This window comes from Belonocnema kinseyi, chromosome 9 (assembly GCF_010883055.1).
Source record: "Belonocnema kinseyi isolate 2016_QV_RU_SX_M_011 chromosome 9, B_treatae_v1, whole genome shotgun sequence".
Taxonomy (NCBI): Eukaryota; Metazoa; Arthropoda; class Insecta; order Hymenoptera; family Cynipidae; genus Belonocnema; species Belonocnema kinseyi.
The window spans coordinates 89,573,757-89,600,722 of NC_046665.1; the positions used below are offsets into that span (position 1 = coordinate 89,573,757).

Here is a 26,966-nt window from a genome sequence, read left to right on the forward strand (position 1 = left end):
TTATAATTATAATTATTTATTATAATTATAATTTATAATCTACTAGAGGAACGACTTGATCGTCCCTTGCAATGGGTTGTCTGCCTATTACATTTCAATGAGCTACCGTTCAGAAGTCTTTTCGTATTTATTGACGGACCTACCTCTGGTCCGAACAAATACTCAGTGCCAATATGGGGACAACTTCCAACTTGTGACACTCTCGATGTTGTAATGTTTAAACAAGTTGAGTGTGACTTACCGAAGATTGAGTCCACTGATCTCAGCTCAGATCAAAGGTATCTTTATGAGATATCAGATGCCATATGGTTCGGAGCGTGCTCTCCTGAGCTGGCCTCCCGGAAGATAGGCTCCATCAACATGGCTCGCTGACTAACAACTGCAAATAGAATTTTGAGATTATACATATCAACAAAAAGATCCACAAACAAAGTATATCGCTGATGTGAGTCGGCACCTCTTCCAAGCAATCAAATTGTCAAGGTTTCTTCCTCTGAAGTACCGAAATGTGGTTAAAACTTCCATTCAGACAAACGGCTTCTCTGCGATGCCAGAAAATATACTTCTTGGAATGGTAACCGACCCTAGGCTTACCGTTCGCCAAGACGCACTCACCAAAATCCTGGAAGCAAAACATAAGCAACTGACAACTGTTAGATACAATATTGTGCCAAAAATTAATTTTGGAGCTAATGATTACACAGAAATGATTCATTGGGAAGAGACAGATGTTTTCCTAACCGTACCTCCAGTTTTAATTGCTATAGCCGAGGATGAACTTACCGCTAAGCTATCTATGGCCTATGACTTGGTACCAGACTGGGACTTTACATCTTTCCCTTGTCACTCAGTAGCGGTGAAAAGAACTGTTAGACTGGTGACAGAGGTGTCCAGACAAGGCATCGGTCCCGAAGCTCGGGACGGACAGATACGCGCCACACTTCTTTCTCGAAAGACTGTCACACTAAGAAAGACTTTGTGGGTGTAATTAATGACGTGGTGGGCTCTGGGTCACTCGAAGTAGTAAAACTCAGTGAGCTAGGAGCTGCACAAGTATTTAAGCGTTTTACTCGAAAATACGCAATTTTGAGCCATTTCCCACAACATGAGGGTTGACATAAGAGGTGACTTTGGCGATTCGGTATGGACCTCTAAGTACCCTCTGATGACTTTTCATCGTAAAGTCACCCTTGGAAGGCATCGGTATCGTTTTTAAGCCCATTTTTGCAAAACCTTAAATTTTAGTGCTTTTTAGTGAAATTTCGAGAGTTCACCCTCAAAGAACAGACAGAAGATATTATCCGATTTAAAAATTTCAAAGTACGCTGAGTTTCGGATTGGACTGGGACACTATTCCGTAACCAAGCGTTTCCTGGACGCACAATGTTGGTTTTTCGTCCCAGCCTACTATGGATTATCATGTCGTTTCCATAAGGGACCACGCCTGAATTGCTCTCATTAACTCCACAAGACATGAGGAGAATCCATGTGGACCCTGACGGGGGCCCACTCCATTTTTCCACACGGGTAATAAGAAAAATATAATTTTTACTTGAAGAATGTGTTTGATTAAAAGAAAAAAATAAGTCTATTTTTGTAATCAATGCGAAATAATTTCCTTAATTCGATCACAAAATGAAGTTAATCCAATCTTCAGAATCAAGAAAAATAAAAAGAGGTATTAAAAATTGTATTTACTGGTTATATGAATAATTAATTAATAAAACCGAAGTGATCAAATATTTTATCCTAAATTTGCAGCTATATTTCGGTTTCGAGGTTTAAATATTCTTATGCTCAGTATCTTTGTGTGGCATTGAAAGCTTTTCTGTATGAGACGTAGACAAATTCTAAAAACTTAATTTGATTTAAAATTATTTCAATTAATGAAAAAAAAATTAGTTTACGAGTATTACATTCAATTCTGCAATTGAAATTAATTTTGTCGCTGAACTAGAGTTTATGATTTGTTTAAAGGATCCCTCTGTATCTTTCTCTTACTTTTCGCGTTAAGATGTTCTTGAATTTCTTCAAGAGTTTTCCCCTTAGTTTCAGGTGCAATAAGAACAAAAGTAAGCGATCCAACAACCGAACAGATAGCATAAATCCAAAACGTTGTATAGATACCCGCTATATTGTTTAGCCACGCGAATGTAGCCTTTAAGAAAATAATAAAAATGTTAGCTATAATACTAATGACAAATCCAGCTGGAATTTTGATATTAAGGGCAAACATTTCACCCAAGAGTACAATGGGAATGTAGGAAAGTCCTAAAGCGAAGGCTACTTCGTAAACAATTAGTCCGAGAAGGGGTAGCCAAGTAATTGACTTAACATCTAATATGAGGTGCGTTTTTAAGAAAAAGAATAACCCTACCATTAATAAAACCAAAGCACAAAATAAGCCTGATAATATAAACGAAATTCTTCTGCCTATACGTTCAATTATAAATGCAGATACTATAGTCATTTTTACGCTGACGATTGTGATTATAATTGTACAGATTTCTGGTGACAGCGGGATTTCAGTTTCTTTAAAAATATCCTGTGTGAAAGCAGAAATACATATCCTCCCAGATAGAAATGACGTCATCCAGGCTATTAATACGATAGAAAAGCTTTTTCTATGTGCTTTTATGCAAAATAACTCTCGAAACATCGACTTTTGGTTTTTTTTACTCTTCTTTACGGATGTTTGTAGTCTTTCTAGTTCAGTATTTACAAGCTCTTTTCTCGTTACTCCTTTCAGTTTCATGAGTGTTTTCAGAGCTTCTTCTCTTCGATTATTCAATAAGAGATAGTATGGGCTTTCTGGCATAAATAAAAAAGTTGCTAGGAAGATAAGGGGTACGACAAACATCATTATGTTCATCGTCTTGTAAGAAAGAAAAGCTCCGGCTGTTTTTACGTACACATGACCCAAATTCAGAAAAATTCTTATTCCAGTAAGTAGCATGCCTCGAATCTCTTTATCAGCGATTTCTCCCAGATACATTGTAGTTAAGCAGAAGCACATATCAGAGGTAAATCCACCGAGAATGCGTGATGCATATAATGTATATACGTTCTTCGCGAAGATAATCATTAACCATGAAAGTGTGTAAGGTACGGCTAGCATAAAAATCCAGTATTTTCGTCCAATGAACCCCGAGAGAAATAAGAATATCACGTTTCCGAATAATGCTCCAGCATCATTAAGTGCTGCAATAGTTGAACTCTCGATATTCGTTATTGAAATTTTAGATTCATTACTCCGCAGAAAAGGTAGGGCAGGTGAGGTCCAACTGTACATTGTTCCAAATGACATCGTCAAAAGACACACTGTAAAAAAGTACATATCCAAATATTTAATTGTTCCGTCTTTTTATTATACTCAGAAAAAAGTTGCACTGTGGAATCTAAACTTATTTCTTGTAACAGCTCAACATATAGCTTGAAATTAACACAGTTAAAAGAAAACCTTAAAGTCCGCTAATATATCGACGCAATTTAAGGTGTGATCAAAAGAAGAAAGCGACGGCCGTAAGTAAGCATCAGCCTACAAACTTAAAGTCCGCACACTTTGCTAAATAAAGTGCGCCAAAGTACGTCTTCTTTTGTTTGCAAAGTAAGATCTATAATGCGGAGATTCAGGTAGGCATGGCATAGAGTACGGCGGTCGAGATAAATTTTCATATTGAGTGAACTAAATTTAAAAAAGTAAAAGCAAGTTCCCCTCGTTCATTTTCGACCTCAAATTACTATCCGCTGAGAGAGGCTGACTTTATGTTTACCTCAATATCATAAATTAAATTACCTGATGAATTTAAGGCAATCCTGAAAGTCAGTCAAATTAAATTTTAAGGTTTTCTTTTAACGGTGAACGGAGGAAATTAGAAAGATTCTTGGATCAGCGAAAGTGAATATCTTTGAACTTATTGAATAGAGCCTGAATAGAGTTATTAAAAGCAGATGTCTAAAAGCATTTTCCCAGAAGCAGCGGTGCATCAGCGGAGCATCGGAGTAAAATGACGAAATGCATTATGCTGAATTCAGGGATATTCATTTTCTCCATACCATGCGAAAATGTTAGTTAATTATACACTGTAAAAAATTTCTGTTGCAAACTTCCACTACAAGTATTGGAAGTTTATTTCCGAAGCGTAAGGTAACGCTGCAATACACAATGCTGTAGTTTCCAAATTCTGGCATTGGTATACTACCTTACATGCCTTGGAATGTTATAATACAAGTCTACTAGCTGGATATCGCAACGCCTGCTGAAAAGAAAAATTAGAACAACAAATGTAAATTATTTCTGAGAACACTTGTTCCTGACAAACAAATTTCTGCCCGCGTGAAAAAAGATTGCACCTTTTTTAAAATTAAAATTTTGTGAATAATGAAAATAATTCCAAATGGTCAGTCGACGACTCAGGTGCACTAGGTGGCGGCCCAGGAATTTTAGCACGTATTCTACGAGAACTTTTTTGAAATTTAGATTGTTTCAACAGCCAAAATTACTAAAAATTATGTGTCGACGATCCGGGTGCTCCAGGTCGAGCACCAGGTAGTTTAAAACGTTTTCTACGAGAACTTTAAAAAATTTAAATTTCTTCAATAATAAAAACAATTCCAAATGGTGATTCGACGAACCGGTTGCATCAGGTCGCGCCCTAGGTAGCTCAGTACGTATTCTAAGAGAACTTTTTAAAAATTTATATTGTTTCAACAGCTAAAATTACTAAACATTGTGAGTCGACAATCTGGGTGCACCAGATCGAGCACCAGGTAGTATAATACATATTCTACGAGAACTTTTAAAATAATTAAATTTTGTGAATAATGAAAACAATGATAAATAATGAGTCGGCATCCCGGGTGAACCAGGTCGCTCCTCAGGTAGTTTAGCACGTATTCTATGAGAACTTTTTCAAAATTTAGATTATTTCAACAGCCAAAATTACTAAAAATTAGAGTCGATCTGGAGCGCCACCTGGTGTTCCCAGGTCGTCAACTAACCATTTGAATTTATTTTCATTATTCACAAAACTTTAAATATTTTTAAAGTTTTCGTAGAATACGTATTTTACTACCTGGTGCTCGACCTGATGTACCCGGATCATTGACTAACAATTTTGAGTAATTTTTGCTGTTAGAACAATCTAAATTCTGAAAGAGTTCTCGTAGAATACGTGCTAAACTACCTGAGGTGCGACCTGGTGCGCCTGGGTCGTCGACTGACCATTTGAAACTGTTTTCATTATTTACAAAATATAAATTTTGAATATGTTCTGGTCGAATACATATTAAACTACGTGGCGCTCGACCTAGTGCACCTGGATCGTCAACTCACAATTTTTAATTATTTTGGATGTTGAAACAATATAAATTTTAAAAAAGTTCTCGTAGAATACGTGCTAAGATACATGGGGCGAGACCTAGTGCACCCGGGTCGTCGACTAACCATTTGGAACTGTTTTCATTATCCACAAAATTTTAATTTTTTAAAAGTTCTCGTAGAATACGTATTAAACTACCTGGTACTCTACCCGGTGCACCCGGATCGTTGACTCATCATTTTAAGTAATTTTGGCTGTTGATAATTTCCTTGTGCGCAATTTTGATCTTACAAACGTTCTAATACATGTATTGGAATGCTGGACGATCACTTCACGATTTACAACACTTACAATACATGTATTGCAATTTCGTCATTCCAATAGTATGGTTACAATTTTACCTTACGCTTGTATTGTATAATTCTGGAAGATGTGAGGTAGAACTCCAAACATTTTTAACAGTGTAAGTAAATGAAAGTAAACTTGAAGTTGATATATTTCCATAAAAACTAAATGTTCTCTTTCTTTAATGATAACAAAATTATACACACAATCTGCTTCTCAATGAGAAGAGTTTAAATTAGTTTACTAATCGTTTTACGTACGAGGTGTGTGCAGAAAGTAAGGTGACTTTTCAATTTTCGCGGGCTACGTACATTTAAGTTTTAAATTTTTTGTTTTGTTGTGTTGGTACACTCGTCACAATCATATGTTCACAGTTTTGACTATATAGCTCGTGTTGTTTTTCTGGCAGAGGCGTAAAAGGTTAGAAGGGTTTGGTGTGCTCGGCGATTTTCTTCTTCCGAAAAAAATGGAGCAAAGAGTTTGCACTAAATTTTGTGTGAAAAATGGGATCTAGTGCTCTAAAACTTTTGAAATGTTGACAGTTGCATACGGTGAGTCTACTCTGAGTAAGAAACATGTGTATAAGTGGTACAATCTGTTCCAAGAAGGCCGAGAGGATGTCGAAGACGAACCTCGCCCTGGACGTCCCAGCATGTCAACAATAGATGAAAACGTTCAAGCAGTGGAAGAAATAATGTTGAAAAATCTCCGAATTACCATCAGAGAAGTTGCTGAAGATGTTGGCATATCTGTTGGCTCATGCCATGCTATCTTTTCGGACGTTTTGGGCATGAGACGTGCGTCAGCGAAATTTGTTCCAAAACTGCTTAATTTTTATCAAAAGATCCATCGCATGACCATCGCTCAGGAGATGTTGAATTAAGTTAAAAATTATCCTGATTTTCTCAAAATGGTTATAACTGGGGATGAATCGCGGGTATATGGTATAACGTTAAAACTAAAGCCCAATCGTCTCAGTGGAAGCATCCTGAGTCTCAAAGACCGAAAAAAGCATGTCAAGTTTGGTCAAATGTGAAGGTTTTGCTCACTGTCTTCTTTGATTACCGTGGTGTAGTGCATCAGGAATTCTTCCCACAAGATCGTACGGTCAAAAAGGAGTATTACCTTCAAATTAGGCGCCGTTTGCGAGAGGCGATACGCAAAAAACTTCCGGAACTTTGGAAAAACAATTCGTGGCTTTTGCATCACGATAATGCACCTGCTCATTCATCGTTGCTTGTGAAAGATTTTCTGACCAAAAACAGCACCACAGTCATGCCTCAGCCTCCATATTCATCGGATTTGGTCCCCAGTGACTTTTTTCTTTTCCCAAAACTGAAGAGACCCATGAAAGGACATCGATTTTCAACGATTGAGGAGACAAAAACTGCATCGCTGAAAGAACTCAAGGCTATACCTCAAAATGATTATCAGAAGTGCTTCGATGATTGGAAAAAGCGTTGGCACAAGTGTATTATATTTGAGGGGGATTACTTTGAAGGGGACAACATGAATATTGAGATATAAAAAATAATATTTTTTGAGAAAACCATAAAGTCACCTTATATTTTGAACGCACCTCGTATAATCCAAGCGAACACATTCTTTGAATTTAAAAATAATTCTAGAATGGCTGGTTCGCCTCAAGAAACTTTCTTATAATATTAACTTTTCCATACTTCAGCAGTAATTTGAAAAGTTCTCAAAGACCTAAACCAAAAAAAAATCGGTTCAGCAATTGTATTTAAAATTATGCAGACGTCTGCATGAAATGAGCCCTTATGAGTTGTTATTTTTAAGTGTTGTTCAAGTTCTTTAAATGTTTTTTATACAGGGTGTCACAAAGGTCCCGAGACAGCTGAATATTTTCTTAGGTCCCGAGTAAAAGTGCTTCGACTTAAGTTCGACTTGAATTGCCCCCAATCAAGAAATGCGGAAGTCGAAAAGTTCGACTTAAGCATGACTCAGTTTTTAGATGCAGCCAGACTTCAATCTATGTCAAGGAGATAAGTTTCTATGTCCTTGAGACATAAATTTATGTCTTGAGTTGAATTTTTATGACTACAACACGAGCGGTTTTAACTTCGAGTGTATACCTGTCCTAACAAAAAGCGTCATTGTGACTGCTTTAAAAGCTAATCTTTGTTAATGATTAAACAATCTTGTATATTTTTATACATATATATTGTATAAACTTGTTTACGGATTTTTATTTGTATTATACTTGTTTAACAATAATACCGAAAATGCTGTTTGTTTTTTAATATTTCTAACGACTTAGGAGATCTTCATTTCTTAATCACAAATAATTAATTCAATAATTACAAATTTTTCATTTATCAATTTTAATCTCCTTTTTGAGCTGAAAAAGGTTCGTATTGAGTCAAGTTCACGCCGATAATCTCAGCTAAGACAAGACTCGTTTTGAGATAAGCGAACGTCGTCTTAGCCAAGGCAAGGCTCGACGTCAGATACGTAAACGCCGTTTTATCTGTCATCGCCATAAAAGTAAGATAAGGCCTAATCAATGTCTTGGAGACGAATTCAAGACATAACCAAGTCGAACTCAAGTCAAAGGATTTTCACTCAGCATAACATATTTTTCAGGAAGGTCGAGGTCATTCTTGAAGTAACTTTCAACGAGGGCAACATAAGGGCAACATAAAAAAAATGGAAACCCTAATTTTTTGTGTCGGAAATTGATAGAGCGGGAAATTCTACCTGCACATATTTACCTAGGCCATAAGGAAATTCTAACCTTGAAGGTCACTTTAAGGTAATTTAATCTTCAACAAGGTCTCCATACCTCTAGGTCAAGGTCAAATTCGACTTATGAGTTGACTACATATTCGAACGTAAAATTTAAAGCTTTATCGATTGCCGATGTAAAAAGGGTGTTCCTAATAGATAAAATTGACCTTGAAAAACCTTGAAGCTCACTTTTAGGCGATTTACTTGAATAAGGCATAGTCAGCAGTGACCTTCAGCATGATCTTGACGATGAGCTTCAAGGCCATTTCAAGGTCAAAAAATGCAAGCACCCTGCTTTAAATCGGCCTAAAATTTCGGGAATATGTCTGCTTATGGGAACCTATACGTAACCTTACCTTAAAGAAGTGAAAAAAAGATTTAAACTTTCATTATTTTTTTGAGATTAGGAACAAATTCGATCTGACCAAGTCAAATCAACCCTGAATTTAGATTTAGGGAACCCAAAAACATTACTTTAAATCTTGTCAAATATTTTCAATTAAATTAATAATCTAGAATTCGTCGACTGAATTGTTATTTATTATGAAAGTGCAATGTGCGGGTAAATTATTTTCCTAATTTAGCTCTAAATAGTCCAAATTTACATATGGGTATATTAAATTTAATATTATTTCTAACAGTGTAGAAATATTTGTCCTCTCTGGTGGGCAAGACCTTGATTTTTGTGTCCCTATGATATCGCTGGTTTGGTTATACAATTTTATCCGGGTATTAAAATTTATTTCTCTATTACCGATACTTCATAAAGTTACAAAAAAACTGCATCCAGAATGAAAAGATCTTAAAATTATGATGCAATATTAACTCAATTAAAAAAAAGTATAAAAAGCTATAAATGAGATGTGAGGATTTTTATAAGCGTTATGCAAAACAGTTCCAGCCAAAGCAAATAGAAAAATGTCATTCCTTTTTTCGATCTTTTTAATTTTTAATAAACATTACAAAAAATTTGAACAAATATTAATGATGAGGACTTTTTAAAATAAGTATATTTTCGCATGTTTTTTACATACAATGAACCCTAAATTTTATTTTGACTTCCGCATTGGCCGTAGATCCGAATATACTTGCTGAAATTTTCTTCAATATTTATTGATTGTTATCAAGTTAAATATTCTTTAAACTAATCAGGAATTTGATGTGTAGCATATTTTTTCAAGTTATCATCTCTGTTCAGAAAGAAAATATTACCTACACATACAATTTCTTGCGAAATTCTTATGAATTTTCCAAAATATAATATTTGTTAATATTATGCTGTTTTTAAAGCAAGCTTTATGTAGAATTATGATGAGGATGATTTTAAAAAGTTTTTGCTTTTATTATAATTTATGATTTAGAAAAACTGTTAGAGATCTTCTATAATATTGTGAATACATATTTAATTACCACTAGCAGCAGCTACGAATTGTAGCCAGGTACTTCCTACTTTTTGGTCCATCTCCCCCGGACAATTTCTAAGGGGCTCTCCCTCTTCAGCTCCATTAACATCACTTAAATATGGTAGCTTATTTCTGTCTTCCATATTGCTTAAAGATTTCTAATGCATAAATTTTAATGTAATGTTCACCGCTGCAGACAACTACTTTATGGCAAATAAATTCAGCACGGGTTTGATTTGCGATATCTAATCATTATAATCTAAATATAGTTTATAATCTGCGGAATTATCGATAAGAGACTGGCTTTCTCGGAAAATTAACCATAAAATGTGTAACTAAACGTGTGGATACAAAAACGGGAGATGCGCTTAGCCATGAGATAGAAGTGGGAATGATGCTTTATGAACAAGGAGTACGCGACAACGAATTAATTTGTACAAGGCATTGTAATTTCATTTTCTCATTGTATTTTCAGAAATAATTATGGGATTGCGCTAATTCCATTCAAGAAATAATCATTTGAGATTGATAAGAAACAACATAACTAATATCTCAATCGTTCCGAATCGTGTTTCTTAATTGTGCCAAACGATTTGCAACAATTGGGCATTTTGCATTTTCAATTGTTTCCAATCTGGTACTTGGAATTTGCCAGGTGATGACAGGACTTTTGTCTAGCGGGAATTATTAAAAGACAGTTATTTACTTTTTTGGAATAATAAAAATGTGAAACAGTATATATTATGAAACAAAGTAAATAAACATTTAGTCAATAATACTTACAAGGTGAAAGTGGTACTACGAAAAAAATGTGCTAATAGTATTTTATGTTAAAAATATAAAATCAGATATACGATAAAGATAAAAAAGTTAATTTTATAATAGTGAAAGAAAATTGTTATTTTTTATTATGCCCTCTTGCATTGTTTATTTCAGTGACAATTTTTATTAATGTTCATGAGTTTTAACATGGGTTAAGATTTTTAAAAAAAGTAAGCGAATAATTTAGAAACGTGAAATTTCAGAAAAGCGATTAAAGTATTGTTTTATTATCTAAAAATGCTAAGCTATTCATTGAATAGAATTCAACAATGAACAATTAATATTGGAGATAAAAACTTTTTTTCTCAAAAAGAGGTCTCAATTTTTAATTATTCGCAATTATTAACACATAAATTTATCTCGTGATAAAAACAGTTTTTATTAGTTCAACTGTCCAAATTTTTAGTTTATTGAAATATTAGTACTCAAAATGATAAACAAGATTCTTTCTAAATTGAACCGTGAATTTACATCAATGTCGGTGATGTTATATTCAGTAATACTTACATTATAACTTCCATTTTACCACTAATGATTAACGTAAAACCAACTATTTCTATTATTCGCAAGGTAGCCACTAAAATCGAAGAAAAAATCTGGAATAATTTTCTGTTTAAAACAATTTCACACCAGTCAATAAAATCCAAAGTTTAAGTTTTTGAAGTTGAAAATTTGGTTATTTAAAGTATTTAAGACTAAATTTCAAATGAAACCAATCGAAGTGGAAGTCTTCTGATGACCGAGCGTTCTAAATATTTAATTAGAACATTTAAAACAGCGATTTCGAGTTAAAACGTTCATTAAAATATGCAAAAATTACAAGCCTTGTAGAAACTTTTTATAAATAAAGCATTTGAAACTGTACAGTATAGATTTAGAAGCCTTTAACTTTGTTTAATTTAAAATTAGGCTATGTGAAATTTAAGTATGAAAAATGTACATTTTTAATCTTGTTGCGATTTGATTTAGTAAAAATGCAGACTTCAAAAATAGCATTTTAAAATTCAGATTTCTAAACTGCTAACATTTAAAGTTAATAATTTCTTAATTTTATCATTTCAAATTCAAAGTTTAAAACAATTTGTAAATTAAAAATAAACTTATTCTTTGTTATGCTAAAATGTCGAAAAACGTCCATATGGTTACATAAGATTTGATGAAATTATGAGAATGACAACTGGATATAAAGAACAAGAATAAACTTTTTTCGGACTATTAAATAAAAAATTCAATTCAATTTTGAACCTAATGAAGCCAAAATGAATCTAATACTATACAATTAATAATTTCAAACCTTTAAAATAAAAATATGTCAAACAAATTTCATGATCATTGCTCAATATTTTAAGGAATGTTGTCGACAAAAAAACAAGCGCGACAAAGTTCCTACAATCACAGTAAAAATAAGGATCAATTTTGTTGCAGAGAATTTTTCTCCAGCAATAATTAATTCTCGCGACCATAATGATCTGTCCATTCGGATCAATTTTGATCTTATTTTTTGGTTCATTTGTTAGAATAAAGAAAATGGCTGAAATTCTTGGTGCCGGTGTCATTAGGACATAATCCAAAAATTCCCAGTGGGCACAAAATTTGGCGACGTCTTTACGACATCGTTACGACATATTTACGACAACTTTACGACATACTATGTCCATGTCGTTAAGGTATTTTTACGATATCGTAAGAAAGTCGTATGATCTGACGATGTCTTTACGATATCGCAAAGACACCGAAACGACATAGACATAGGATGTCATAAAGATGTCGTAAAGATGTCGTAACGATGTCGCAAAGACGTCTCCAAATTTTTTGCCCACTGAATTGTATCTAACACAGGGGGGTGTTTCCACTTTACTCTTTGGTCATCGCCCAACTCGCATTGATACCTGCTTAAGTGTACCCCCACCATTGCTACCCCTCACTTGATTTTACCCTGTATATCTCGCGTCGGATTAGAGGGGGCATACCTGGGATTTTGAAATTAGTATCCATTGTACTTTTAATTCCTTTGTATTTGCAATGATCTTCTATAGAATGTCTATATATTACTCTAATTTGAAAAGATTAGAATTTGTATTTTTTCTGTTTTGAAGACCTTTAAACTGAACATTGAAAACTTTGCAAATTTTACCATTTTTTAAGTTTTCAAAGTACAATCTGACTGCAATTTTTGATGTATCAATCTGCAATCATTTGTCTGGGAACATCTTCTATAAATTAAAAATTATTTTACTATCATTGCTTTTAATTTCAAATATCTTATATATTATTCACTTTTTTAACGTTTTCATTTTAAAATATATTAACCTGATGAATTTGAATTTCAAAATATTGTACAATTAGGATAATTTAATGTACATATTAATATAAGAATCACGTTTAATCAAAAAAATAATTGAAAAGTTAAGAATAAACATTATTGTAAATAGTGTTTGTAACCAAATATTTTAATTTTATTTATTTTTAGTGTTTTATTTCCCTTAATTTTTGAATTATTGCAAATCTTGTTACAAATAATATATTTTTGATAATACTTTGGTAAAATATAAAAATATAAATGTTTTTTGTATGAATTTCAGTCAAATTGATTGCTTCTTTTTCAGCCTTTCAAAATGCTTAAAAATTTTCAAAATTTGATTTCAAAATCTTCAACAACCTTATAAATTTTGTTTAAAATTTTATGGAATCTTTTTAATTAGTTATTATTTTTTTAATTCTTTTGAAACTTTTAATCGATTTTTTAAGTAATTCGAGTTTTCTTAAAAATTTTAAACAAATACTGCAAAATTAAAATAATACGTTAAAATCCTTCGGATTATTTTCTGACAATTTTGGAAATCTTTGTAAATCTTTTTAAATTAACCCTTAAAATTAATTGACAAAAAACAAAGAATGATTTTACAATTTGAAAATAAATATCAGTTTTCAATTTTTTAAACTAGGATTTAAATTTTTTTAATTTCAAATCGTCAAAAATTATTAATTGTTCATTTATTATTTACATATCAAAATTTGTTTTGAAACCTTGTTAAATATTTTTTTAAAAAGAAAAATCGTTAATAATTTTTACAGGAATTTTAAGCATATTTTTTACTATCTGAAGACCTTAAAAAACATTTAAAACCGACCAAATCTTATTTAAAGATTTTCAAAAAATATATATTTTTTTTTAAACAATGTTTGGAATCATTTCAAATTTCAGATTATTTTTAATCTCTTCAAAACTTCTTAATATCTTTTAACGGAATCCAAATTTTTCTTTATTAATAATTGTTTAATTTTATTTTATACTTCGAAATTTGTTTTCATTTTTAACTCTTTTTATGTATCCTCTTAAAAATAAGATTTAGAACAAAAATGAAATTGCAAATTTCTCCAGAAATCTTAATTAAAATTTTTAATCTTTAATCGTTAATCAGTCCTGCAAAATAAAAAATAATCCCTTAAAAGTTTCTAATTTTTGATAAAAATTTTGGAAATCTATTGGAATCTTCCTAAATATTCTCTTAAAATTAAATTTATATGATAAAAACCCATTTTTAATTTTCATAGGAATCTTAATGACTTTTTCGTATCTAATTATATTTTTAATTATTTAGAATCTTTGCAACGTTTGAATTATTTTTGAAATTCTTACAATTTTGGAAATCTGTTTAAATCTTTTAAAAAATACTTTTAGCACTAATGACTAGGTTTATAAAAAATATTCCGATTTTTTTCTCGGAAATAAGAATTTTGAATAAAAATGTTAATTTTTAGTTCAAGAAAATAGTTTCACCAACCAGTTGAATATAAATATTTATCGGAAGTTTCCGCCAAGAAGAATAATCTTCTGCCAAGTGCAAATATAAAAAATATAGCTATGTATTAAGCTTAAAAATAATTTTTTCAAAAAAAGACTTTTCAACAAAAAAAATTTAAATTTGCAATTAAAACAATTTTTAACTACAAAATTAAATTTGTATCTGATATGATTAAGTTTCAACCAGAACACAACAAATTTTCTACAAACTAGTTACATTTTTCTCGGAACAAATTAATTTTTAACAAAGAAAATTAATTTTTAATCAAGATTATTTTTCTACCAAAAAAGACAAATAAATTTTTAGTTAAAATAAATGAATTTTAAAATTAAAAAAGACTAATTTTTAACAAAATAGTACGATTTTACACCAAAATAGATTGATCTGAATGAAATTTCTACGAAACTAGATGAGTTTTGAAATTAAACAGACATATTAAAAAGAAAATAGTTCAAATTTTATGCAAAAAAAAATTCAGTTTGACTTTTGAACATCAGCGTAAAAGGTTAAACGGAAAATATATAAAAAGGAAGTTTATTGAACGTACGTATGTTCATTAGGAATAAAAATGAAAATAATTGTAACAATATGATTTAATAAGGGGAACATTCAACATCTTGCTTTGTTTAAAATACTACTATTTAGTTGAAACTTTCATTATTTTGCTAAAAAAGCAACTGTATTCTTTTAAAGTTAAAAATTTAACTATTTTGATGAAAATTCATTTTATACTCAATTGAAAATAACAAATTGAATTCTTTAGCAGAGAGTTCAACTTTTTGTTTAAGAATCCATTTATTTTGTTAAAAATTCATCTTTCTTAGTAAAAATGTAATTTATTGGTTAAAAATGCAATCGGAAGATTGAAATATGAACTGTTAAATGTTTCGTTGCGAATTTATCTCTTTTGGCTGAAAAGTCGATTATTTAAATGAAAGATAAACTATTATGTAAAAAATTTTTTTTTGAATAATTATAGTTGTAAATTCAATTATTTACTTTTTAATGAACTTTGCTGTTAAAAATTTTATTGTTCTGTAGAAAATGTATCTTTGACTTAAAAATATTTTTGGATCGAAAATTCAATTTTTTGTAAACAATTCGTCTTTTAGCTTTAAAGTTAAATAATTTTGATTAAAATTTATGCAATTTATAACAAATTCGTTTTTTCTCGTATACAATTAATTGTCTTGGTAAAAAATTTTTGTTAAAAAATTAACAATTATGTTGACAATTTATTTTTTTTGTCAACATTTTTTTCCTTTCTGAAAATTCAACTAGTTGGTGTAAAATTCAGGTATTTTGTTAAAAAGTGGTCTTCTTAGGTAAGAGATGAACCTAGTTTGTTGAAAATTCAACTGTTTGGTAAAAAATCTATATGCTTTGTCGGAAACGTGTCTTTCCGAGTAGAAAATTATTCTAGTTTGTTGAAAGTTCAACTTTTTGGTTGAGATTTCAATTATCTTGTTAAGAATGAACTTTATTGTTAACTGTTTTGTAAAAATTTGTCTTTTTTTCTTCATAATTAAAATATTTGCTAAAATTTAAATTTTTTGTTTGGAAATTCGCCCCTTTGATTGAAAATGCAACTTTTTATGCTAAAAATTCAACTGTTTGATTAGAAATAAATTATTATGTTCAAAATCTCATGATTTCGAATTGAAAATTCATCTCTTATGGTAAAAAAGTTATCCTTGTTAGTAGGAAATTTATCGTTCTTGATTGAAAAGTTTATTTTTTTTTTAAATTCAACTGTTTTTGAAAAATTTGTATTTTTCGCTTGAATTTTTTTAAGATTAAAAACTTTTTTTTATCGTATATGCATGATGTTAGCCCTTTTCAAAGCCTATGAAATGGGGCTAAATTACAAGTTTATCTATGTTAGTCGGCTTTCAAAGCATATTACAAATTTCTCCGAAAACAAAAAATTAATCAACAGTATTCTTGAACCAGACTGATTACTAATTAAACTGTAACTTACTTAATGTATTACATGATAAGCTAACTGCGTTTTAGAACGAAGTAAATTTCGTACGCTTCCTACATTATAAATGTTTTGCACTATTTAAATAAATAGTTGATTATGATATAACCGACATGAAAATCACCTCGCGTCCCGATTGCCTATCAAGGTCATATCACCATCATATGACCATCAAGGTCATATCACCATCATATGACCATCAAGATCATATCAAGGTTACTTTTAGTTTTTCAATTGAAATGATTCTGTTTGACATCAGAAATAAAAGGACTGGATATTTTACTTCAAGAAGTGTAGTCAGGCCATAGGTCAGGCCATAATATGTCCAAGAAGGTCAAACCTTACCCATGATCTGACTACACTTTTTAATGTAAAATGTTCCCTTCTTTAGATTTCCGATGTCAGAGTCGTTTAAATTAAAAAACAAAGAGAGGCCTTGATGTGACCTTGATGGACGTGGCAAAGGTCACTCGATGGTCACTATTTAATGTATATTACTTCAGTAAGTAGGTAGGGTAAGAGGATGATTTTCACAAGCTAGCTTGCAAAGAAATGTTTAGACCATATTGAAGTTTGAATGACCTTGATACTTCTATCAAGGTCACACCTTACCTATGGCCTGACTACACTTTCTAACGTTCAATTGTCCGCTCTATTGATTGACAGTTTAAAAAATAAGCCATAACATTAAAAAAAGTAAAGGTGACCTTGAAATAACCATGAAAGGCATGGTCAAAGTTAAAACTAAATTCACCACAGGATTGCTCGTTGAATGTTACAAACAAGGAATATAATAAATCATACAAAATTGTTTTCTATTACAATTAAATTGCAAACTCTAAAATAAAATATTTTTGAAATCAAATAGACTTTACAATGAAGCTAAAATATTTTAAGATTTGTATAGTCACTTTTAAAGAAGTACAATTTACGAATATCTTTTATCTTTTGCACACTCAAATTAATCAAAAATTATTTTTCGAAGTGTTATAATAAATCGAGGTTGAAATTAAATTCCGAAAATTAAAAACAAGTAAATAAGATTTTTTAACATATCAGACGTGCCAGAAAAAATCTAGACGATTTTGAAGAAATTTTCTATTTTATAGTGTTTTACAAAATATTATAAAAAATTCTAATATTAAAAATTTTTTTTAGGACTTTTGAAGTTGGGAGAGAATCTAGAATTATTTGATAAATTTTCGAACATTCATTTTTCTTTAAAAGCTTGTGAACTCTTTTTCAAAATTTCATGAAATCGTTTGATATATTCAAAAACGTTTTAATAGTTTACTTTTAAAGTTTATTTTCGAAATATGAAATTATTTTAAACTTTTGCACGAATATACGGAAAATTCTTTTTTTTATCTTGTCAGACCTTCGAAGCCTTCTAATCATTACAAATTATTAAAACTTTTCCTGCATTTTTTATATATTCTGCAAAATTTTAAAAATTGCCTCGAAACCTTTAAGGTATTTTTTTGACAATTTTTGAAACCTTTTCAAATAATCGCTTATAATTAATTTTTCGAAATAAAAAATTATTTTTATTTTTCCTAGGAACCTCAAAAAATTTCTTTAATTTTCGTGAAACTTTACTATATTCTTAAAAATATAGTAAAGTTCCAATTATTTTTGAATTATTTATTTTTAAACTTATTCAAAATTTTTCTAAAATTATTTATTATGGCAAAATTGAAAAGGTTGCTTTAAAATCTTGTATAAGCTCTTTACAAAAATCTTAGAAAGTATAATTAAAAACGTTTGGTGATCTTCTTTTTTAAAATTTTTTCTAGAAATTCGTTACAAAACAATCATTTGAAATTTTCCCATGAATCCTATAAACTTTTTTTTTATTCGCTTGTCACCCTGAGGAAATACAGTTTACCTAAGAATACGGAATGTGAAGTCGAGGATTATGAGAAGGTTTTTAACCAAAGTAAATACTTTAAGAAATAAAAGTTGCTAAGGCACATCAATGCTTACTACAAATATAACGAAAAATATCCGAAATTTATTATTGAAAAAACAAACGCGTTTGAAAATTTAGAAGAAGCACCTGCTGCTAGTTCCGTGGGGATTACCTTGAAAAAAAAATAAAAAACGTAAAGGGTTTAAAGTGCCATTCAAGTTCAAAAGGACAGGATTTTCACAAGAAGTTTTTAACTGATACTGTTATCAAAACAAAAGAAACCAAAAAAATCGAGATCAACAATGAAAAGAAAAAAATTCGGAAAAAGAATGCAGTTTCATTAACCCAATTTTAAGTTTATTGTTAGGTTACTGAATTATGTATAATATAATTTCGTGTAATGAATTTTTAATATTACATATTAAAAAGTATGTATAATAATCCAAAATTAGAAGTTTTGCCGATTTTTGAGAGTTAATGAAAATTTTATAAAATAGAGTTAATTTATAGACGATCAATATTAATTTCACAATGAAATTGTATTCGTAAGATAATTTCTAATCTAATTGTTATAAAGTCATGTTAACAAATAAGCTTGAAGATAAAAGTTTGTTATTTCATATTCTTTGTTAATTTTATCAAGAAAAACTGAAAATTACGGGCAATGTAGTTTAGGGAGCAATTAAAAATATTATTTTACTCTGCCGATAGATGTCCACGGTAATAATTTTGTTATAAAATTATTTTTTTTTAATATCGTTCTTCCTATTTAAAAATACACAGATAATATCATTGAGAACAGGAAAGTTTTTTATCAAATGATAGTAGAAAAGGAAAAGAATGTATTACTAACGATTATGGTTAGAATGTATTCTAACCATAATCCTAACTAATCCAATACTAAAGTTTAATCAAGTTTTTGCAAAACCGCTAGAACCCCGTAAAACTATAACTGTCAGAAAATGGATTGATCCTAGTGTTACATAAAATAAGAGGGCTTTTTTTATTTGTTTTCATCAATTTCGCTTAAAAATTCTGTTTATATTTACATTTAGATATAAACATTTATTTAATAGTTCTCGAGCGTGACAATTTCATTGTATCCTTCATGTTTTTCTTTGTTTTTTGCAGTTAAACTTAAAATATTAATTTAATTTTAAAACTGCTTTGAAACTATTTCTTGCAGTAAGCAATATCATCGTACCTAGACTAAAGGATGATTACATTTTGTTGTCCGACAAAAGGCAGAATATTCATACATTATCCATAAAAATTTATCGAAAAAATACAACATTATGATGCTTTTCAGTTGTTTTAAATTTAAAATTAGACATTTCTATCATGAAATAATTTTTTACTAGATTCTTGAAGAAAATTGTTAGAAATAATTATACCGGAAATTTGAATTATATAATTTAAAAATTAAAAAAGTCCGCTAGCCTCAAAAATAAAAAAAATAAAAATGTTCAGGAGCAAGTTCACTGGATAAACATTTTCTTTCAATTTGGTCAAAGAAAATTTATTACTTTATGTGAATTCGTTATTTTCAATAAAGACATGGATGAATTCTGAACAAACACATTACGTGTAAAGTAATTATATACATGAATCTTATTATCTTATTTATGTATGTAAAAGGAAAACTTAGTTAATTTTTAATTTAAGTTAAAATTACTGATGTAATCAGTAACCAGTTTGATAAATAATGATTTTTGTATTTAAAAAACTTGAAAAAATAAATAAGAAAAACATTAAAATTCATCTAGATACGTGTCGACATTTTTTCGCATATCGTATTTTTGTAGAGATTATTTAAAAATAAAAATATAGTATTTTTGCGTTATTTAAATGTGTCTATAGAAATGATCGAATTACAATACTATTAGAACAAGGTCGAAGAATGCCAAAGAAGGAAAATTTTTATATCTATCATTTAAAATTACTCTTTCATAATTCCTGCTAAATGCAGTTTAAACAAAAAATATTTTTTAGTATTTTTTAAGATTTTTAAAGACTTTTGATAGGTTATGTGTTCCGCTACAAATATTTAGATTTCAACTCCTTTCGTCTCGTTTACAATGTCAAAGCTGTTTGAAATTGAACCTAAAATTGATCAGAGACAGGACTTTTTAAAAATTTAATTAATTATATTTATTTATGTTAAAACTGATCTAAGCTATGCAATAAAAAGCGAAAGCCACGTACAAATAGTAGAAAATTCATAAATATAAGGGTTTTTAAATAAAAAGAATTAGTTTACTGAATGAGTTAATTAAATAATTTTTTGTTTGATGAGAAAAATAAATTTATTATTCATAGAAAAAAACATATTTCGGGCCTGTAATATAATAACTTATTATGATTATTAATTCTATGATACCACATTTTCAGAAATTTTCATATTTTAGCAGCAAGCCTTATTATTTAAAACATTATTGGCATTTGCTAAAACATTTCACATTTTGTTTTTCTGAGTATTTTCTAGATTATTATTGATTAAAAAAATTTTTATAATCCTAAAAGCTACAAATAAAGTATAATAAATTTATGTAATTAAAAATTATTTCGAATGACTGGGATTCGTCTGTTTATCACGTTCTTAAAAGTCTTTTGTGAATTCATAAAGAAGATGTTCCAAATGATGATAGTTTCTTAAAATTTTAATGATTTTAAAGCAAAATTTCGATGTCGTTATAAGACGATTGGTCTTGCAGGAAAATCCGAAAAGGAGGTGAACCATTCTTGAATATAAAGAACAACACGGATTGAAGGCAAATTGATTCATTTTATAAAAACTTCACAATTGTTTTATATTGTATAATAGTGGCTCATATATTGTCAATAAAAATGTAAATTAATTTACCTTCAGACTGCTGGCAAAGCTAGTAAGATAACTTACAAAAACAGAAGCAGATTTTTTGCAATTTATATACACTAGCCGTCCAATAAGACGACGAACGCGTCTTACACCGTCAGGCAAGACAACGGCGTGAGGGTTCCCCACTATTCTGCGCTGACAACGTTTGCGGTGGAGAGCGAACTTATGTGTGAAGTGAAACATCAGGTCGTGTGCATTGCAGAGAAGAAAGTGAAGGGGATATAGGAACGGCCTCCGCCGTCGTTTCGTTGAGCGTTCGCCCGTCCTTATGTTGAATGGGTCGTCTTGCCGGAGGTCGTCTTGCTGGACGGCTAGTGTATATGAATAAAATATTCAGAAACATTAATAAATTTTTGACCAGAAAGACTTTAGAAAAGGTGGAAACTCTAAAAAAATGTCTTTAAGGTCATGTGACCAGATTCCTACCTTACCGCCACTTTTTGTATTTCCCAACTTATATTCACACGAAACGCCACATCGAATTGAAAATTTGGCATATTTAACCAGTAGCATTAAGAATGGAGGGTCTGTTCCTAAAGTTGTATAATTATGAAAAAAGTTTTTTGTTGTAAATAATTTTTTTTTGTTTCTTTTATAATTATTAAAGTTTAGGACCAGGCCCACCTTTCTTTGTGTTTCCTATTTATTATCCCAAATTTTCATCTCGATGTGGCGCTTTGTGTGAAAATAGGTAGGGAAATAAGAAAGGTGTCGGTAAGGGAGGAATCTGGTCACGTGAACCACTCGTCAAATGGCCTTAAGTTTGTAAATAATTTGAATTTCAGTTTGTAAAATGGAAATAAAATACATATTAATAATTACGGTTTACAAGTCACATTTTATTGTATCTGCAGGCGAAAAGCTTGAGGTTACGGAGCGAACCAAGGACGACCGCTTTCTGCATTTTCCTCGCAAGTCTCTTAGCATTTCGTTATTGCGATCCTTTTGGAATGTATGGGAAATCTCTTGAAAAATTTGGAAACATTTTTATAATCAATAAAACCTTTTTAAATTTGCATGCGTTCTAAAATCGATCAAGATCCTTTAAAACATTAAATCAGTTAACATGCATGGATACTCAGCGAAAATCCTTCAAATATTTTATATATCTTGATAATAATTAGAAATTATTTTATCCCTAGAACTGTATCTACACGCCTCTGAGGCGTAGACGTAGACGAGAATGAATGGCATACCACGTGACCACGTGACCAGTTTAAAAAAATAAATGGAAATAAAAAAAAAAAACCATTGATTGTCTTGAAATATTCATAACGCAGGCCCACCAAAAGAAAAAAGTATCCTGAGCAGATCACTCGGTAGGTGTATGCTTTTGTATTTTTCGTCACTGAATCTGAATCCGAAGTCAGATTGGGGGCTTTCCCAGTTACTTTTCGAGAAAAATGCAAAAAACGTGATTTTTGCAGTTTTTTAAAATGGTTTTTAAAAACTAAAAAGCGAAAACATTAAACATGATTTGAGTACAAATTTGATTACTTCGGATTGAAATACATCAAAAACCATAGCTTCATATTTTTACACGAAATTTTAATCCTTGCAGGGCTTTGGAAACTGTCGCAACGCATGAAAAACCATATCCACTGAAACTACAAGGAGCTGATTTATATATTTAGTTGTTTATTTATTTCAAATGTATTTACATATACATATACACATTTTAGTTAAACGATTCAGCTCCTTGTAGTTTTAAGGGATATGGTTTTTTATGCGTTGTGACAGTTTCCAAAGCCCTGCAAGGATTAGAATTTCGTGGAAAAATATGAAGCTATGGTTTTTGATGTATTTCAATCCGTAGTAATCGAATTTTTACTCAGATCATTTTTTCGCTTTTTAGTTTTGAAGAACCATAAAAAATCATGAAAACCCATTTTTTTTGTATTTTTCTCAAAAAGTAACTGGGAAACCCCCCAATTTGACTTCGGATTCGGATTCAGCGACCTAGGAAGCGTGCGGATAGCATTTATGTACTAAAAGTCACGATACCGTTCTAGGGTTAAATGTTTTTAAATCTTTTCAAACACTCAAATAACATTACAATAAAAAAAAATGGAAAATCAGAATAGGGTAATAGGTATGATATTATTAGGCATTCAAGGAATTCTCTCAATTTAACAATTTGTAAAAAGCGCTAAACACATCAAACGAAATTCTCAAATACTCAGGCGGATAATAAATTTTATAAATATTTAACTTAGCATAGTAAATTCAGCATGAAAAGTAGCAGATAATTGATATTTTTACTGTTTATAAGTAGTTTTATCTGTAAGTATTTTTGTATATGAAACTTTAAATCAGATGTCTAATCACAGGGCGTGTGGCCAGCGATTGTACCGATGACCCCAAATCTTCTTAAATCTTTAAAAATGTTATGAAAACTTTAAAAATATTTTAAATATAACGTCGATTTAAAAAAAAATCGGCAATGAATATCTATTTAACTAATAAAGTTAGTTTTTATTCTCTGATAAAATTAGATAATTTGGGATCTGTATTTGAAACATCTACTAAATATTTTACCTGCAATTAATAAAAAATTGTTTATTTAATTACGCACATATTGTGTTTAGTATAAAAGCTCTATAAATAACTTGTGAAATAACTTCATAAACTTAATATGGTATTTTTAATCTACAAGGCCTAACTAGAAATATTAGTACGTAGTATTTTTTCTTTAATGTCCCTCTCGTTTTCGTGAAACTTTCTTCTAAATTTTGCGTGTATGCTATCCTGAATTTCTTCGAGGGTCTTTCCTTTTGCCTCAGGCGTGATGTAAAAATAAAAAATTGAGCCAAAAAAAATACAGATTGTGTAAATCCAGAATGTGGTATAAATACCTGATAAATTATTCAAACCTTGAAATGAAATTTTAATAATAATGACAAGTATAGTCATTGTTGTGTGAGTGAAAAACTTGGCCGGCGTTTTGATATTAAGAGCAAAAATTTTACACATTAGAATGACGGGTACGTAAGAAAGTCCTAAGGAAAATGCAATTTCGTAGACAATTAATCCCACAAGTGGTAGCCAAGTGATCGATTTAACATCTGCTTCGAGATAGGTTTTCAAGAAAACAAATATTAGTATTGCTAGACACAGAGCAGGAAATAAGCCTGATAATAAAAAAGAACTTCCTCTGCCAGCGCATTCAATAATGAACGTAGCTAGTAGAGCCATTGTTACTCCAATTATTGCAATTATAGTTGCACACTTTTCGGGTCCTAAGGCGATTTCTGTTTCTTTAAAAGCATCTTGAGTAAAGGCACCTATAGATGTTGACACTGATAAATATTTTGCTATCCAAGCCAGAAATACACTAAACAGCCTTGTTCGTTTTCCTTTAACAACAAACAATTTTTGGAACTCCCATTTTTCATTTTCTTGACTCTCCTTTACGGAATGCTCTATTCTTTCCAATTCCGAATCTACAATTTTTGGTGCATTGGCACCTTTTATCTTCGTCATGTTTCTTAGGGATTTTTCTCTTAAATTTTGCAATAGGTGATAATAAGTATTTTCTCGCACAAAGAAAAATTTTGCAAAGCAAACAATTGTTACGATCAACATCATTATGTTCATCGTCTCAAAAGAAAATATGATCCGCGCTGTTTTCAGGTACATTTGGCTAGAATTGACGAAAGTCATTATTCCAATAAGTAGGATTCCTCTCATTTCTTTGTCAGCAATTTCTCCTATGTACATTTGTACTAATGCGAAAACAAAATCAGCAACCATGCCTATGACGAATCGTGATACACATAACGTATTAATTTTTTTTGCGAAAAAAATCATCAACCATGTAATAATATAAGGTATGGTTATCATAAGAAACCAGTTACTTCGACCTAAAAAACTTGTTATAAATAGAAAAACTATGTTGCTGGTAAATGATCCAATTTCGTTTGATGTAGCCATCCATGCCTCCTCGACTTCCGTCATATAAATTTCAGAATTATTACTCTTTAGGTGTGGTAGTACAGGAAAGTTCCAGGAATATGTTGTCCCAACTGTCATTGGAAAATGACACACTAGAAAAAAATGAGAATTTAATTACAGCAGTATAATTTTTGATAGCACATTAGAAGTTCTTACTTAGTTTCATGATAAGGTTTATTTGAGGTGAATTCATGAATTTAAGAAAAATTAAAGTTTGGAAGAAAGCAAACCTATAGCTCAATCCTTTGTTGGAATTTGGTGAAACTCTAGTGATAAATTTTGTGAAACCCGAATTTTTTAACAACACCATATCTTTTAAACAGCTAACTGAATTGAGCTAATTTTTTAAAACTTATGAATACTTTTACATTAGCGTACTATTCATAGGCATTGTTATTGCGAATCAAAAATTAAATTAAAAAGGTGCCAAAAAGATCGAGAGTACATTTTTTTTTAAAATTTTGCTTCAAAGTTTATCTTTGATTCATTTAAAATAACATTTCGATTTCTTACAACTTTCGGCATCACTTTAAAAAAAATTATGGATACTCTTTAGCTTTCAAAGATTGCAATCTCACAATCCACACGCAACCACTTTTTATTGATTTTATAAACAAATACATAATTTGGCCAGTCACAGGCAAAGCAAAATCGTTTTTTCTAAATATTCCCTGAATTATTTTGCCAGTAATTTTCAATTCTTTTTAAAATTAAATTAACAAATAATATCAAATGATAAATTTTAATCACTTAACAATTTTGAAGTTACTGCTTTTAAAAATCGTAACTGGGCATTTATTTATATATAGTAGTTTGTTTATAAGAGTGAGAAATCGTGTTGTATGATAAATTTTCATAATCAGAGACATCATTGGAAACGTAAATTTCAGAAAATGAAATTTAAAAAAATTCCATCTATGACATTCATAATATGCATTGATTTATATCATTTATTTTTAAACTTAACAAATAGTATTGAATGAAACTTTTTTTATCTACTGCACAATATCGATAAAAGCATTACATTTTATTGAGAAAATATTATGTCTAAGAATTGTGCACCGGCAATTGGTTTTCTTCGAGCAAATAAAAGTTGTGCTGAATTGTGCTAAGCTTATGCTCAATAGTGCCGAAAACAATTAAAAAAAATGAAAATTGGGTCCTAAATTTGAAAAAGCTTGTCTGGGCTAGAAAAGCAAAAATCCAACAAATGCGAATTCCGAAAATTGTAACTTGTCATATACACTTTTTGCTCAGGGCCATGTGTTTTTGAAAATATATATTTTTTTATCTTAAATTAATTGTTTGAACTCATTTTTTTCAAAATGTGAATTTTGGAAAATTTAAAGTTTTACTGTGTTGTGATAGGCGTCCAAAAAATATTGTGTTTTAAAATCCAAAATTTTTCAAAATGCTAATTTTGAAAAGTTAAATGTGATGACAATTTTTTCTAGAGGTCTGAAACAATTACACAGGCCAACAATTCTCAGAACCAGAGACCAGACCTACTATACCCGAAGGTTTTTGCTGCGCTGAATCCGAATCTGACCTCAGAAAAATTCCATCACCCTCAGTTTTCGAGATATTCTAACCTAAAAGGGTTAAAAACCCGTTATTTTGATGTGTTCGAGGCCCCGTAATATCGCGAAATTTTTTTTTTCACAAACTGACAATGGCATCGTAAAGATCTACTCTTTACCTTCAAAATGCGATGCCTAACTTTTTGATAAGATTTTTCATAGCCGAGATATGGCGGATTCAAGTATGAAAAATTTCACCCCCAAGCCCGG

The 26,966-nt window shown here is 30.4% G+C and overlaps 2 protein-coding genes across 3 annotated transcripts in view; both read right to left on the reverse strand.

Moving 5' to 3' along the window:
* Positions 1-1,383: 1,383 nt before the first annotated feature.
* LOC117179781 (facilitated trehalose transporter Tret1-like) lies at positions 1,384-22,736 on the reverse strand. 2 transcript variants are annotated; one of them, XM_033371882.1, is made up of 2 exons: positions 21,244-22,736; positions 1,384-3,321 (listed from the first exon to the last, which is right to left on the reverse strand). In XM_033371882.1, exon 2 carries the CDS (start codon positions 3,305-3,307, stop codon positions 1,961-1,963), a length of 1,347 nt encoding a protein of 448 aa, XP_033227773.1. In that variant the 5' UTR covers positions 3,308-3,321; positions 21,244-22,736; the 3' UTR covers positions 1,384-1,960. The 2 variants fall into 2 exon arrangements, with proteins under 2 accessions (XP_033227773.1, XP_033227772.1); XM_033371881.1 differs by lacking the exon at positions 21,244-22,736 and adding an exon at positions 9,828-9,993.
* A 931-nt stretch (positions 22,737-23,667) lies between these two features.
* LOC117180076 (facilitated trehalose transporter Tret1-like) overlaps positions 23,668-26,966 on the reverse strand; it is a 6,639-nt gene continuing 3,340 nt past the window's right edge. Inside the window, exon 2 of the mRNA XM_033372391.1 lies at positions 23,668-25,268. Coding sequence (XP_033228282.1) covers positions 23,881-25,268 — 1,388 coding nt within the window. The 3' untranslated portion in view covers positions 23,668-23,880. The remainder of the gene's footprint in view (positions 25,269-26,966) is intronic.

Bases quoted from the DNA above. Each gene is read 5' to 3' on its own strand.
- LOC117179781 (XM_033371881.1), bottom strand. From the start codon at position 9,963: ATGGAAGACAGAAATAAGCTACCATATTTAAGTGATGTTAATGGAGCT. The intron at 3,322-9,827 runs GTAATTAAATAT...ACTTTTTTACAG, and splicing joins ATTCGTAGCTGCTGCTAGTG to TGTGTCTTTTGACGATGTCA.